Source organism: Notothenia rossii, assembly GCF_949606895.1.
Source record: "Notothenia rossii genome assembly, chromosome: 7".
NCBI lineage: Eukaryota > Metazoa > Chordata > Actinopteri > Perciformes > Nototheniidae > Notothenia > Notothenia rossii.
Window position 1 is genome coordinate 46,911,028 of NC_136905.1, and position 17,330 is coordinate 46,928,357.

General features: G+C 42.2%; 1 protein-coding gene across 7 annotated transcripts in view; it reads left to right on the forward strand.

Moving 5' to 3' along the window:
* Positions 1-17,330, forward strand: part of apoba (apolipoprotein Ba) — a 102,985-nt gene that overhangs the window by 46,982 nt on the left and 38,673 nt on the right. Inside the window, exon 20 of one of the 7 annotated variants that reach the window (XM_079692525.1) lies at positions 11,916-12,099. The exons of 5 other annotated variants lie outside the window; for them this stretch is intronic. In XM_079692525.1, coding sequence (XP_079548651.1) covers positions 11,916-12,008 — 93 coding nt within the window. In that variant the 3' untranslated portion in view covers positions 12,009-12,099. Of the gene's footprint in view, positions 1-11,915; positions 12,100-17,330 lie in introns of those variants that run through there. One more of the 7 variants, XM_079692526.1, reaches the window with a different exon arrangement.

Below are 17,330 nucleotides of genomic sequence, written 5' to 3' on the forward strand. Positions count from 1 at the left end.
TTGACGTCACGGACACTACGTCCATTAATATATACAGTCTATGATTTAAACTGACGGTATGTTTAAACTAAATTATGCCATCAAAACATTGATTTTAAATGTCTAACTTTTGGAAGTTTTACGGGGCGTGGTTTGCATTCCGCCCAGCCAATCAGACATAGGAACCTTTTTCTCTCACGAAAGTCCCTGCTCTCTAGCAGGGACGGAAAAGGGGGTAAAAAGGTTCTCATTAACTAAACTTTGTTCCGGATTTTTTTGGTGTGAACGCGCCTAAGGTTGTTCTTTCCCCATCCCATCATTCAAGGGTGGTTTTCAGTATAAGTAAGTAAGTATAAGTTATGGTCATTTGTTCTGGGAATGTCATTTTCGAGCCTGAGACCTGGAAAACAGGCTCGGGGCTTAACAGGTTAAGAAAACATTATTCATGTTTATTTAAGTATTTATCATTCCCACGTTATAAGAAACAACTAAAGAAAACACCATCTTAGTTTTATAACCATTACATTAAAAGAGTGCTTACTATACTGTATATTAACAGACAACTGAACAAGACTTCACAAGTCATGTTTATTTGCATAAACAATAACACACAACAAATCTGAAAGCATATACGCCAAAAAGCTAAATAATTAAAACTTTAGAAAGCTGAAAAATCTTTACAAGTTATGCTTTGGATAATATGATTGATCTTGCCGTTATTGAAAAAATATGAAGAATGTCTAACTTCAAACTCTAATGGATCTTATGGAACTGATGATATTGGAGTTAATTCCCCAGTAAATTACACTGACGGGTCTTCTTGTTAGCAAAATCATTAGCTGACACTCTACTTCTTCTTTGAATTATCTACGTTTAGAGCAAGCCAATCAGGAAGGTCGCCAGGCGCTGAAGCAAATTCTCATTGAATTACATTGGGAAAGAGACGTCCGTAAATATTATGTTTTTTTTAGGTAAATCAACTTTCCAGTATGAACACTTGAATAGCCCTTATTTATATTATTAAATCCCCAAAGTTTTAAAATGCGCTAAAAGCCTGATTACTAAATTGAAATTGCCCTGAATTAATTAATGTGTGCCATAAGAGTAGGTCCTTATCTATTGCAACCTTCTTATATAACTCATCATAAGGGGTGTCGTTGATTTTAAGGTCACTGTACCATTCAGTTTTCAATAAAAAAAAAAAATCCCAACGCTGACAGCTTGTCTTGTCTTGGGAGCCGAAGGGAAGCAGGTTCAAGTCACAGAACCGACCAAGTAAAGAAAATAGACTATTATTTTGAGAGGCGCCAGTTTGCGTGATAGACACAAAGTAGGTGCCCTCGAGCAAGGCATCAAACACCCACACTGTTTCCAGGGCGCTGTTTAGAAGCTGCCCACCTTCCTATACAGGGTCGGATCTATAAAAATATTCATGGGGTGGCAAGAGGGTGGCAGGAGATTTTGAGGTTTGGCATCCCCTGGCAGAAGTATATACTGATTTAATCGCAGTCATATCAATCAATGGTAACTTGGAAAGCCACAATATTGATATTTTAACTCAATAACATTTGGTGACATTATTGTGGCACAACAGTAAATCCTTAAATATAAATATATAAGGTGGCAGACATAATTTAATGAATTTTAACTGAATGAGTTTGTTTCACTCTTAGACCAGCAGGGGTACCAAATCTATGCAGACTGCTGCAATAAGTACATTAATTAACTGTGTCATCGATGTTTGTCTGAATTAACATGATCATATTAATCATATTAATCCTATCAGCTGTCAATCACTGTTATGATTCACATATTCAGTGTTATTATTAAATAAACTATATTTTTTGGAGGAGTTAATGATGAATGTTCCTCAAGATGCTTGCTCACCCTCCTTCAAATTTGAAAGACAAGTAATTACTATCATATATCAAAATTCAAAAGAATCAAAAGAACAGTTCAGCGCCCCACAACTTTACTGCAGTTACAATCTTGACTTTACATTAGAAAGAAAAAACATTAAAGAAGTGACTAACTGCATACATTAGGGTTAAAAAGCATGTATTCAGCTAAAACATATACAGTTGCAAGAAAAAACGACCTGGATTTCTGCATAGATTTCTGCATAAATTGGTCATAAAATGTGTTCTGATCTTCATCTAAGTCACAACAATAGACAAACACAGTCTGCTTAAGCTAAAACCACACAAACAATTATATGTTTTTATTGAACACACCATGTAAACAATCACAGTGCAGGGTGGAAAAAGTATGTGAACCCTTGGATTTAATAACTGTTTGGCCCTCCTTTGGCAGCAATAACCTCAACCAAACGTTTCCTATAGTTGCATATCAGACCTGCACAACGGTCAGGAGGAATTTTGGACCATTCCTCTTTACAAAACTGTTTCAGTTCAGCAATATTCTTGGGATGTCTGGTGTGAATCGCTCTCTTGAGGTCATGCCACAGCATCTCAATTGGGTTGAGGTCAGGACTCTGACTGGGCGTATTTTCTTCTGTTGAAGCCATTCTGTTGTTGATTTACTTCTGTGCTTTGGGTCATTGTCCTGTTGCATCACCCATCTTCTGTTGAGCTTCAATTGGTGGACAGATGGCCTTAAGATCTCCAGCAAAATGTCTTGATAAACTTGAGAATTCATTTTTCCGTCGATGATGGCAATCTGTCCAGGCCCTGAGGCAGCAAAGCGGCCCCAAACCATGATGCTCCCTCCACCATACTTCACAGTTGGGATGAGGTTTTGATGTTGGTGTGCTGTGCCTTTTTTTCTCCACACATAGCGTTGTGTGCTCCTTCAAAACAACTCAACTTTGGTTTCATCTGTCCACAGAATATTTTGCCAGTAGTGCTGTGGAACATCCAGGTGCTCTTTTGCAAACTTCAAACGTGCAGCAATGTTTTTTCTGGACAGCAGTGGCTTCCTCCATTTTATGATCAACTTATGCAGAAATCCAGGTAATTCCAAAGGGTTCACATACTTTTTCTGGCAACTGTACATCGCTGCAGTTATTATCCAGTGGAAAGTCCTTACCTACTGGCATAGTTAAATCAAAGTGGTTACCTTCTGTTGGCTGGGCAGTGTAGTTTTACACACCGTCTTATTTGACTTTCTCAGGACTTAAAACTGTTTTTTGGGGGCAGACCCCCACAAAGAAAATAAATACATACACACATAAGGTCATCATCTTAACAGTTTTTATGCTCATCCGTGAGCAGAGCATCAGGTTGGCATGTCTATTACAGCTGAATGCGGCGATTACCATTTTGTTCAGCAAAACGCCTCATAAAATGAGTAAGATCCAAAGCTTTAGTGGGTTTTGATTCAATGCTGAGAACAGCCAAACTTGACAGTCTCTTCTCTGTCATTGTAGACCGCAAATACCTTATTCCTTCCGTCTACTTGGTTCCGAATGCTTCTCGTTTTGCGCCATCCCGTTCAAATGAAATCACCGCCAATCATATTTCCACGCTCGCGCCAGGGCCGGGGGCAGGGGTTACAAGGCTCGCGTCTTGTGCTGCATTCACTTGCACTCGGACATTAGAGACTTTCTCCGATGAGCCAAAACTATTCTTTCAAAACAAAGCTGCCAACTGGGGTGGCAGCTGGGGTGGCAAGGCCTATTTTTAGGGTGATCCGCCCCTGCTCCTATGAGACTTATGCTGCGTTCACACCGGACGGGATGCGAATATTCGCTTCGCTCTAATCGCTCTAAACCAGTGTTTCTCAAACTGTTTCATACCAAGGACCACTTAACCAATACAAAAACACTCGCGGACCACCTAACTCCACAAATATCCCAAATCACATCGTTTTTCTAGAACAGATTACAAATCTCCTGAAAATGGTACAAACAAGTGGCAACATGTGTGATGAAGGTGTTGCGCTGGGCTATATTAAGCTCGATCCATTGCGGAGATATTCCCGCGAGAGTGCGGAAAACTTAAATGTAGTTATTTATTTCAAATCTGAAATTGTACCAATATACTCACGGACTTCTAGGGGGCGCTCACAGACCACCAGTGGTCTGCCGACCACACTTTGAGAAGCACTGCTCTAAACGCTCGAGTTTCACAGCGGCTGTCAGCTGTGTTTACCTATCATTCAAACAAGACGCCCTGGCTTGGGTGCTACAATCAAGGGCGTAACTTTGGTTTGCGAAGTGGGGGGGACACAAAACAGGGGGTCCTCCGCAATGAAACATTTTCTCAATTTAATTCCATTTCCTGCCTTTCTACAAATATATTAGGGACTATAGTGTTAACAAATCCAAGAAAAATGTGTAGTGTATATAATGAGTGTGTACACTTATCTAGTATCCTATCCATGTGAACCTGTCTTATTTGTGATGACCTCACATCCTCTAGGGAGGTCCGGGGGCATGAACCCCGGGAAGATTTTTTCTTTAAATTTAAGTTAAAATCATCAATTTGGTGCACTTTGAGGGCTACATTAAGAGATTTATGGATACAGCTCTCAACACCCATATGAAACAGAACTGTATGTATTTCAATAATCAAAAAAACATTAGAATATGCTCACAAACAATAACACATATTTGATCAACGCCTCTCTCCTATCTTTATCTTACCTAGTCTGCATTCTTTCTTTTTATTTATGCATATTTTAATAATCACTCCCCTTTCAAACTGTGTTTTTTATTTTTGTACTGACCTACACATTGGAAGGATTTCTTAACTTATTTTATATAGAACTAATATTACATAGATTGACATATTTGTTTACATAGATGACCAAACCGTTTGAGACCCACTGAGATAACTTAGAGTCCTTTACCTCCCTAAGCAGAGGTTATCTCTCTCAGTCCGACAGGAGAGGACTCTCCCTCTCCTTTTTGTTGAAACAGCTTCTAATCTCCGTTAGCTCCAAGCTAGCACCAGATGCTAACAACAACCCCCGTAACTATCTCAGTCTCTTTGTCTCTCTCTCTCTCTCTCAGTCTCTCAAAGTCCAACAGGAAAGAGCTCTCCCTCTCCTTATTGTTGAAACAGCTATTAATCTCCGTTAGCTCCGAGCTAGCACCAAATGCTAACAACAACCCCTATAACTCTCTCTGTCTCTCTCTCTCACAAGATGCGCTCGTGCCAAACACACACAGAAGCTCCTCCGTGACGATGGCCGCTTGCTTAAAAAAATGATAATAAACACATTTAAAAAGTGGGGGGGACACAAATGGGATTTTGAAAAGTGGGGGGGACATGTCCCCCCTGTCCCCAGTGGAAATTACGCCCATGGCTACAACTACAACAAAATGAACATATTTTACCGTGATTTAATTGTAATACACGTTTCTAAATGATGCCGAAGTAACAACATACTGATACCGGTTAAAAACAATGAATTAATGCTTTGACAAGTCTGCAGACAAGACGGCAGGCGAAAAACCTTTTAAAATGCCTGTTTTCTGAATGAAGATCGGATCAATCAGGCTAAGCTAACGTTGTATCTGCTCTGCTCTGTCACAACAACGGCCTACAGACAGAAATAAAGCAGTGACTGTATTCACCATGACACAGACAGTCTGTGTTTTTTTCATGTTTAACTTTTGTCCAGTTTCTGAACAGATATGAGGAACTGTGAGCTATGTGTGCTAACAGCTAACGGCTGCTTTTTTGGTTTTGTGGTTCTACGTCAGTGACGGCAGGATGAGATCCTCACCGCTGATTGGCTACCGCGAGATCGCGTCACGCGAATTTGACGCTCAAGTTGAAAAAATTGAACTCGTGCGGTTGTCCCCCTCCAATCGCCTAAATTGCACCGCGGCATTCGCATCAACCCCTTCATGCTTGCCGTCGGAGCGAATTTGCGTCTGTCCGCATCTCTGCATCGCGTCCGGTGTGAATGCACCATTAGGCCTCCCCAACCTTGCTTATTTTCGCTAATTGAATTTAGCACTTCAGAGATTATTTTTGTTGTATTATTTCAGTACTTAGATCAAATATTGTAATACTAGTGTTGTTTTTATTTGTTATTTGTACTCAGACCCGGCGCCAGAACAAATCTAAAGGGAGGGCATATGATTTTCATGGGAGGGCACACAAAACCGTTGTGTGCTGCGGGCCTGAGGCACAATATATATCAAACAGCAAGGCCAACAGCATTGCGTAAAGACGCACACTTATCGCAGATACATACACAAATAAAGGGCAACATGGAAACCACTTTTGAAACATTGTGTGCGTGGCAGCACAAACACTGGTAAATAATGAGCAAGGCACACTGGTTAAGGATGGCAGCCTCCTCATCGTTGCACTCGGAGAGAAATAGTAGAGACGGAGACGATGAACTGCTGTTAGTTCTATTATGGCATTTTGCATGTCGTGAGAGGTGTATGTTGATGTGCGGGGAATGCTTTCCATTATTTTGGCCAACTCTGCATCTTTGTGCAGCGTATACTCAAACAGCGATAGGAAGAGCCCACTGCCTGACTCGGACATGCTGTGGAGTGAATCGTGGTCACCTCTGAGAGGGAGTTGGTTGACAGCTAAAAAAGCTATAATATCAACGACAGCTGACACGTAATAACGGTTCCGTGCCAGCTGATCTGCACCAAAGTAGTAATTTCCTTATTTGTTTCCTCGCGTATCTGTCTCTCTCTCCACAAACTCTCACATGAAATGTGTTCTTTTGATGCGGCATGCCTTAGCAGTCCTTTATCAGTCTGTAATACGATACGATAATAATTTATTGGTCAGATCAAGTCTGAAATTTGACTTGCGTAACAGCAGCTCCATGTCCAACATCAACAGACAAGTATCCAAACACAATACATGAAACACAAACAACAAACATTTAACATAACAGCACAATCAGTGAGATAAAACATGCTCAAAGAACCTTCAGCGTGGATTTGATCTGGGATTTAGCTCTGTATTTACTGTGAGGATTGACTTGATGCACAAAGGAGTGCTTCAGTCTGACTATTGAATCGTTGGACCCTGTATATCCGATTAGAAGATAGCAGTTCATATTCAGTGTTCAGAACATGGTTTGGGTCAGAGATGATGTTGTTGGACAGCCTCACTAGGTTGTTATGATAGGCTGAGTCATAGAGTCTCTGACAGGGTTGACCAACAATCTTTGAGCAGATTTTTAACAGGTGGAGCAGTTTTGAAGCTGCTGACAAACATTTGTACCAGGTAGTATTCCAGTACTGCAGAATAGACATGATCACAGATGTAAAGAACAACAGAAGAATTTCTCTGCTCGCCCCAAAAGACCTAAGACGGCGGAGAAAATCAATTATTTGTTTTGTCCTTTTGCACAGATATTCAATGTGATCTTTCCATGACAGCAGATGGTCAATCATTACATCCAAGTATTTGTATGAAACTCCCTGCTTGATTTCATCTGTATGGATGACAATGGGGACTTTATGGGAGTCAGACGGTGAGCCAAAAATGATTTCCTCAGTTTTCTTGGTGTTGATCTCAAGAGCATTGTTATCAGTCCACTCAACCACCTGATTTACAGCCTGTTGGTGCAGCTCAGGGTCGTCTGTGTTACTGAGCAGAGATATTACTGCAGTGTCATCAGAGTACTTAATGATGACTTGATTTGGTGTGTTAGTTCGACAATCATCAGTGTATAGAGCAAAGAGCACAGCTGAACTCACGCAGCCCTGGGGGACCCCTACATTGGTTTTGATGGCAGATGACAGGGTTTTGTTAACCTTCACAAGTTGCTCTCTACTAGTGAGGAAAGCAGCATACCAGTAAATAAGGTATGGATTTACTTCCATTTTGGCAATTTTTCACACCAAGATGTCTGCTTGTATTGTGTTGAATGCTGATGAGAAGTCTAGAAAGAGGGCTCTTGCATAGGTGTTGCGTTTATCTAAATGTTTAGTGATGATGTGAACCAGAGTGGCCACAGCATCTTCCGTGCCGCACCTTGTTTATAGGCAAATTGGTATGGATCCAGTTTGTCTTGTGTTGTACTGATAAGAAATCGGAGCAGAATTATTTCTAGTGATTTCATAATCACTGAGGTGAGGGCTATTGGTCTGTAGTCCTTATGTTCTTTTGGGCATGGAATTTTGGGCAGCGGTTTGATGTGTGAAGTTTTCCATGACAGAGGGATGGTGTGCGTGTCCATAGAAGCCTGAAAGATGGGTTGCCACACTGGAGCCAGCTCAGTAGCAACGTTTTTCAGCAGAAAACCGCTGCACCCATCTGGCCCAGCCGCTTTCTTGGTGTTGGTGCACTGAAATGTTTTTCTGACCTCTTCGACACTGATGGTAATTTTGTCAGAGTAATGCGTGTTTCCAGTCGCAAAAACCTTTGACAGTAAAAGCCACATCAGATGAAGACGTATTTACTTTAAACTGTCTACAGGGGAAACAAAAGGTTGCGTCTGCTTTTAACAAATCTTCAAGCCATGTTCTGTTGTTGTACCATGCAGTGGCAAAAGTGCGCTTCTTTCCTGAAAACAATCTCCCTGGATAACGATCCAGTTTCACCTGGTTGGGTTTATTAACCCCAAGATCATCTGGGGCTGTTGGTCTTTGAGCGGTTGCTGGCCCAATAGTTACTGTTGATGTGCTGCAAGGTAGCGTCTGTAGTGGAGGCACCGGCACGGAGGAGGAGGATGCTGGCGGGTGTGGTACAGGGTGTGGCAACGCAGGTGGTGATAGTAGGAGCACAAGGAGCTGTGCCTCGGAGGCAGGGCCGGCCCTAGACATTTTGGTGCCCTAGGCGAGATTATGATTTGGTGCCCCCCCCGCCTCCAAGCAATACACAATAGAATATATAAAGAATAAATGGAAAATCTCTACAAAAGACCAATACACTACAAAAACTGAAACTTATTGACATAGGTAATATACATAAAGAAGGTTTCAAATGTATTCATTATTGTATGAACATGTTTTAATTGGGGGGTGGATGTCACATCCTCTAGGGGGGTCCAGGGGTATGCCCCCTTCGGAAAGATTTGTTTTAACATTTTAAAGTAAAATGCTTCAATCTGGTGCACTTTGAGCAGAATTACTAGAGACTAGATCTAGGGGTACAACTCTAAACACCCATATGAAAAAGATCGGTTTACATTTTAATAACCAAATAAGTATGTGAACATAACCAATAACCCACAGCCAATAACAAATAAATGTAACATATTTTTTATGTATTTTATCCTTATTATTATTATTGTAGTTATTAAATGAAAATCACTCATCAAACAAAAGTAGCTTCTCTTAAAACTTCAAGAAAAGAAAGTGCAAACGTGGACAAAAATATAGCCAACGGAGCTCTTACAACTGAGGTTATTGCAAATAAATTAAGATAATGAACAACATTACACACACTATAAATCAAATGAAACAGGCAATCAGAACAACAAGTCTCTGCTATGTTATTGTGTCCTTTAATTAGTCCACATCCTTAAAGTCGGACACGTCTGGACTTCCTTGCTGCAAATTCATTTATTGTGTCGTCAAATGATATTTGCCCCGAAACCTTGCGATTGATGCTTATTAAAGCTAATCCATTGAGGCGTTCTTGAGCCATTGACGACCTCAGGTATGTTTTAATGAGCTTCAATTTGGAGAAGCTCCTCTCCCCAGCAGCAACTGTCACTGGAATAGTGACAGCGATCCTGAGGGCCACCCACATATTTGGATACACTTCGTTCATTTTCTTCTCCTGTAGGAAAGTCAGAAGTTCCAGGGTAGTCATGTTGGCTTTTGGCAAAGCTGGGAAATTCTGCATCTCCAGTGCAAGTTCCCTCTTATCCAGGTCTGACTGCCCACCCCAGCTCAGGGTGTTGCTGAGTGTTTCACACTGCTTCGTCAGATCTTCCTTTGGCAGGTCAGGGAAGTTGAGTAGCACCCCAAACTTTTTCTCTACTTCACCTAAGGCCTTGAATCGCTCCTGCAGTGATGCAATGGAAACATCCACCACCATATTGAAAAAAGAAACTTTGAGTTTCTTTAGTGCATCACTCACTTGCTCCTCCTGGGACTCATAGGAGAACTGTCTCTTGGTTGATCTCAGCCTCTTCTGCTTGAGAACAGCTTCCACATTCATTTGGCCACAGATGTCTTTGTGTTCTGGGCTGTTCTCATGTGTTTTTAGTTTGTCAGTGCAATTTTTCCAGTCATTTAGTCCACTGCTGATTAGTTGGTACTCTTTTTGGGAGAACAGCTTGCAGCAAAAGCAGTAAATACTTTTGTTTTTCTTGGAATACACAACCCAGCTCCTCTTGATTGTCTCTCCATTCACTAATCTTCTGTAAAAGTAGTGATGATGGCAACTTCTCCCTCCCTCCTTTTTAGGAAAAGTGAAGTCGGATTTTAAATGATATGGCCCACGTCTGACTAACTCCATCCTCACTGTATCACTCAGTGCTGTCCAGTCAGCAGGATCTGAGGGGACTGCAATGGTGGACTCAGGTGGGCCTGGGCAGTCAGCAGGATCTGAGGGGACTGCAATGGTGGACTCAGATGGGCCTGGGCAGTCAGCAGGATCTGAGGGGACTGCAGATGGGCCTGGGCAGTCAGCAGGATCTGAGGGGACTGCAATGGTGGACTCAGATGGGCCTGGGTAGTCAGCAGGATCTGAGGGGGCTGCAATGGTGGACTCACATACTATGCTCGTTATTCCTTCACCTGCAGGCAGGCAATCCAAACATGCAAATAAGTTATTCATGCTTCAGTTTTCATTATTTATCATAATAATAACAATAATAATAATGACAAAAAAGTAGTGTATGAACGATTACACAGAGACCATAAATGTTTGGCAAAACTTACATTCTTCAGAGTGTGATGTACATGGGAGATCAGATGTTCCTTCTCCAGCAACTGGGGGCTTTTTGAGGTATTTCTCAAGTGCAGCTGGACATTTATAGGGTAGATATTAGCACATTACAAGCAAAAACATTTATATACAGTCAGGCAAAAATAACTGCTGCAATCTGCCTCAGCTGTATGCAAGTTCACAACTGGCCTATATAAAAGTGAGGTTCTGCTGCCCCAGGAGATCATTTGCAAACATAAGTAACAACTAAATAATAACACATGCCCATATTGGTTGGTCAGCCTCACTTTATACAAAGGAGCAGTTATCCAGATAGCTTTCTTCTGGCTAACATTAACATTATTTCGTTACATCAGCATATAAAACAAAGCATTGCACAATAATTAGACATTAAAAAGTGCAGAAAATAAAAAATATATAATAGAAAATAAACAGAAAAATAAATATATATATATACACACAAGTTGACCGTGAAAATAAACTATCTGACAAATTAAACACTATTGGAGGATCAATTTACAGCTATCACAATATAAAAGTAGGATATTATTTACAAAAAGATTATATAGGAATAATAACACATAAATAAAAACTTAAAATCATTTGTATCTATCATTCTGTATCAGAGGCTCGCTGCTAGCATGGCATCAAAGCTGTATCATGGCTACCTCCTTAGCTAGCTAGCTAGCTTAAAATCAAATGTCTAACGGTACAGTACATACTGAATTTTTTTTTTTGCACAAGCCGACTTACCTCTGTCTTTGACTTTCGATTCCTCCTGTTCTTTTTTCCGTTTCCTTCCCGTTGCCCCAGAAGGCTTGGACCTTTTCATAATGCTAATGTTTTGCCTCTTGCTGTTGCGATCGTTGCGATCTCCGACACTTTCAGCTGGAGCTGCCGCGTCACTTTGGCTGTGAGCCACGGCCTGTGGGTGCCTGATAATAAGCGACCATCCCCCCCTTTCATCACTTACAGTTACAGCGCCCATCGTACAGGGCAAATGCAAAATGTTGCCGCCGGCCCGGGGTGCAAAGGGTGTTTACTTTGTTCAATTATTGTAAATGTATTACATCAAGGGCAGAAAATTTGGCTGAATAAAAATAATTTTAATTTTTTTTATTAATTTTTTTTTTCTCCCAGCGCAGCGCGGCAGCGCCCCTCCAGATCTGGCGCCCTAGGCGACCGCCTAGTTCGCCAGTGGGAAGGGCCGGCCCTGCTCGGAGGACAGGGTAGGTGGCGGCCGCCTTGATGAGTCAAGGATTGGGCTCGCTAACTCAGCCCCGGGGTTTGCCGAGGTCAAGCTTGTGACATTAAGGCGTGCTGCTGCAATGGCAGGTGCAGCAGGGTCGCCAGCAGCACCATCGGCTGCAGTTCTTTCATCGCTATTTCGTTTGAATAAATCCTTAGACCTTTTAAGTGATAATGCACAATAAACAATAAACAAATCCAGAATAGGCGGCAGAGTGTGACGCTGTGATTGGTCTAAATGTGGACGAATCACAAATCACAACAGACACATGAATTTATTTGATGTAGCCTGCGATTTGTTTTTGTAGTTACTGTTAGCAGATTTAGACTTATACCTTTTGTCTCCTGCAGCAGAAAGGTGAATAATCTCAACAGTTCAAGTTTAGCCATTCATCATGGCGTTATTTATTATAGGCACACATCTCAAGAGACTTGAGGACAGAGAGAGAAGGGGCGTGACTTCCAGCGGTCTTATAACCCAGGTAGTGACATCACAATCATGTGGTACAGCGCTAACCAATGAACACAGTAGTAGTCGCAGCTACTTACATAAACAATATATGGTACACAGTAATACACTATACATGTCTGTATGTTATATCTCAACACTCCCACTTATGAATTATGTGCTTACTGTTCATATCTAATTAACAAAGCAAAAACATGGTACAAATGATTTAAATGTGGGCTTCTTCAACACATTTTAAATATTCAAATGTGGACTTTTTCTACACATTTTACACACCAAACATGTTCCCTTCAAATTTCCTTAGCTTCAGTTTGGATACACGCTTGGTCATCACATCTGCAACCATTTCGTCTGTAGGACAATAAACCAGTGTCATCTTTCCCTGCCTTATGGTGGACCTTATGAAGTGGCACTTAATATCCACGTGTTTACACCTTTGTCTACACACAGGATTTTTAGCAAGGGCTATTGTCCCCTGATTGTCCTTGTTTACAACTGTTTTCTTATACACGTATGTGTCTATCCCTTCCAAGTAAATACACTCCTGTATTGTTAGAGCTAGAGCCATATACTCAGCTTCACACGTGGAAAGCGCGACTGTAGGCTGTTTCTTGGTTTTCCAAGAGACTAGTGAGCTGTCCTTACTCATGCTCACACAATACCCTGTCATACTGCGTCTATCTGTTTTATCTGCCACCCAATCAGCGTCACTATAAGCCTGTAGGCCTAGTTTCTCGCTACTTTTTCTGAAACAAAGCGGCTTGTCTGCAGTACCCCTGAGATAACGCAAAACGTGTTTTACTGTAACCCAATGCTCATTTGTCGGTTCAGCAAAATATTGTGATAACTTGCTTACCACGAAACATAGGTCTGCACGTGTACAGGTAGTCAAATAGATTAGGCTGCCTCTCTGTATTTCTTCACATCCACCATTTTAGGTGCATCTTCAGTGTAGTCTAACTTTTGGTCACAAGGTATCTCCCTTACCCTACACTCCTGCATGTCAAAACGTTCCAGTATCTTTTCCTCTCATCTCTTTTCCACTCATCTCTTCACACAGCCGTCAGACTGACTGAAATCCATGCCCAGAAAATTATTTAACCTCCCTAAATCCTTCATTTTAAATTTTGTGGAAAGCATGTTCTTCACCTTTTCTAAAATCTTGGTGTTGCTGGCTGCGATGATAAGATCATCGACCCAGATAGCAATTATTACTTTCCCCTCTTTAGACTCCTTGGAGTACACGCAGTGGTTTGCCGGGTTCTGTGTGAAATTGTCATCTGTTAGGCATTCATCTAACATCGTATTCCAATTTCACTGTTTTCCTGCCCTGGTAAAAGTCTGATTGTCTTCTAGAGACTTAATTTCCTCATCCATCGCTTTTCCCCAGTTTTCTGACTCAGTCGATGTCATGGCCTCTTTAAAGGTCAGAGGTACACCGCAAACTGCTCTTTAACAATAATCTGTACTAGTGAGTGTTTTATCCTCTTCATCACTATCTTCCTGAGTATAATCTCTCAAGTACTCTGGGGGTTTGCGCTCCCTACTGGGACATCTCCCACTGTCTGAGGCATGTGACGCCACCCTAGGGTGCTGTTCGCCATCATCCTCTGGTGCTGACTGTGGAGCGTTAGTATGTACATCTTTGATCAGTACACTAGGCTCTGGGGCCTTTACTCCCTCTTCACAGTTTTCCTCCGAATCCTGTTCTAGCCACTGTGTCTGAGTCTCGCTATCACAAGTTGTGCTGGTGATAAACTTTACTAGTCTGTGCTTCTGCAACTTCTCTTTGTCGGGGTAGTAAACTAGATAGGCGGGGCTTCCCTTGTCATACCCTACAAAACGTCCTTTCTCACACCTAGTGTCTAATTTTCCCATGTCCTGCTGGTACGCACCGCACACTGCTCCAAATGTATGCATCCTAGCTAAGTTACACTTTTTCCCTGTCAGTGCTGAATATGGCGTAGTGCCCGTGTGCTTATTAAAACACCGGTTTCTGGTATGTGCTGCTTCCTGAATGGCATAGTGCCAAAGGTTTTTAGGCAGATCACTTTCAATAAGCATACATCTGGCCATTTCAAAAAGAGTGTGCCCTTCTCTTTCAGCTGTCCCGTTTTGATGTGGGGAATAAGGACAAGACGTCTCATGTCTGATCTTGTTCTTTCTCAATAGTGTCTGAAACTCCTTACTAGTGAACTCAGTCCCGTTATCTGATCTAATGCATTTCACAGTCCCATAGGGAGCTACATCTGCCAGATACTTCTCAGTGGCTTGAACTGCATCACTCTTCGCTTTCAGGAAATAAACAAACACTGCCCCTGTACACACATCTTTAAATGAGTGCATATACTTGAAGCCATTTATGGACTCGTTATTAACTGGACCAGCAAGATCAGTGTTCACCAACTCAAGTGGTGTGTTTGCTTTATCGGTCGGATCTCTGTTTCTCGTTTGGGTAAACTTTCCCTCTATGCATACTGTACAATCTTTATCAGGCTTATGCTTTGTACCCTTAATATGCATACCTACAGTTACATCCTGCAGCTTTAAAACATCCTCATAATTACAGTGACCCATAATCTCATGCCACGTTTTGATATCATGGCTGACATGACACTTATCTTCAGCATCACACTCTGTTTGCAAATAGTACATTTTCTTACATACGTAAATGTCAAACTTGGTACCATCCGGTAACATCAGAGCATCTTTACCTTCGTCGAAGAACACCTTGGCTCCGTTAGCTGTAGCAGACTTAAAAAAAAAGAGTTCTTGGGGGTACGATGGGATGTATAGTGCGTTCTTCAGAGTCACTTTACACCGTCGTCCCTCGCTGTCTATCAGACACATCTCTGCTTCTCCTCTGCCTTGCGCCACTCCGAAGGTGCGCCTCCCGTCTGCCAATTCCATGCTGTGTCTCTCTGGCTTGAAGGTGCTGTCAAAAATCTTGAATTTCTTCTTATCGTTAATGTGAGACGACGCTCCCGTGTCCATGATCAATCCTTTTCTGTGGGTGTGTTGTCTCTGTAGGCTGGTCGCTTCAGCTTGCACTTTGAGGGTGTAGTCATCTCCTCCCGCAGCTTCTCCGGTACCACCTGGCATGCTCGCGCACCGAGCGGCATCACCGCGGTCCCTCTTTGTGCACGATTTGTCTGTGTGCCCTTTGCTTTTACAAAAGCTACAGCTTTCTGCAGTCTTCTTTTCGATGGCCTTTCTTTCCGCATTGCCAAAATGCGCCGACCCGTTCTCCGTCGCCATCGGGGATGAATCGTTTGGCGGGCTTTCTCTTTGTTGCTGCTTGGACCCTCAGCACCCTCTTGCTCGTCTCGTCTGAGGCTGGGGCTGAATCTTCTGAGGCCTCGAAGTTCCTCAACTTCGCCTTGAACTCTCCAAACGTTACTTCACTGTCACCGTGTGTCACCATTAGAGTGAACGGCTTGTATTTTTTGGGTAATCCCCGCATAACAATCGCCATCTTTAGTCTCTCACTCTGTGCTTCTCCCGCGCTCCTGAGTGCCGTAATGATCTGCTCAGCTCGGATAATGTACTCTGTTACCGTCTCATTATCAGCTTTCTTCAGCGCAGACATGGTTATATAGAAGGTGACGATCCTGGCTCTGCCTTTTCCAATATAGTGCTCCCGTAATACTCTGAGACTTTCTCGGCCCTAGTCCTTTGTGTCTTTGAATATCAGGCCTAAACTGGTATTGTCGAGTAGCGGCGCTAACTCACAATAGGCGTCAGCATTGAGCTTGTCGTCTTGAGCCCTCAGTGCCGCGGTCAGCTCTCCAGCGGGTGCTCGAAGGATAGTCTCCTTCAATCCCACTCCGTGCATGCAACACAGCATCCTCTCTTCCCAGAACTCATACTCTTCTGCTTTCCCGTCGAACCTGGGCCACTTGCTCTTCCTCGTGGTTCCATTCGCCATGGCTTTTGCGTTTGTAGCTTCAGTAGCTTAGGTCCATGTTAGCTTAGCTTTAGCTTCCCTCGGTTCTCCCGATACTAAACTAGCCTAACACGTGGCTAACTAGCTACTCCTATGCTAACCGTGCTAACAGGCAATCTTCTCGCCTTGTTATCGCACGTGCGCTTCAAACTGTAAAATAATTCATCGTATCTGGGCCCATAACCTGTTAGCAGATTTAGACTTATACCTTTTGTCTCCTGAAGCAGAAAGGTGAATAATCTCAGCAGTTCAAGTTTAGCCATTCATCACGGCGTTATTTATTATAGGCACACATCTCAAGAGACTTGAGGACAGAGAGAGAAGGGGCGTGACTTCCAGTGGTCTTATACCCCAGGTAGTGACATCACAATCATGTGGTACAGCGCTAACCAATGAACACAGTAGTAGTCGCAGCTACTTACATAAACAATATATGGTACACAGTAATACATGGAGTCATACACTATCCATGTCTGTATGTTATATCTCAACAGTTACTCTCTGACATCACATACATCGTAGCATAAAAGTTCAGTTTATTTATAATTAAAATATTTAAAAAAATATATCTTTAAATGTTATAAATTATAAAAAACGTGTTTATTGGGGGAGGGCAGGAATGTCAAATGGGAGGGCCTGGCCCTCCCTGGCCCTCCCACGGCGCCGGGCATGTTTGTACTTCTGACTGCATGTCAAGTGTTCTATCTGGGAAATACAGAGCCTGAAATGAGTGCTATTTGCACCTAAATGTAAATAGGCACAATTTATTGGTTTCAAGTTTATAGCCAACACCCGGAATTCCTAGTTTAAGTTCTACTTATTTCAGATCATTATTTGCATGAACATGACAAAGGAGCACCTAATGCACATTTAGCATTGGCCTTTTAGCACC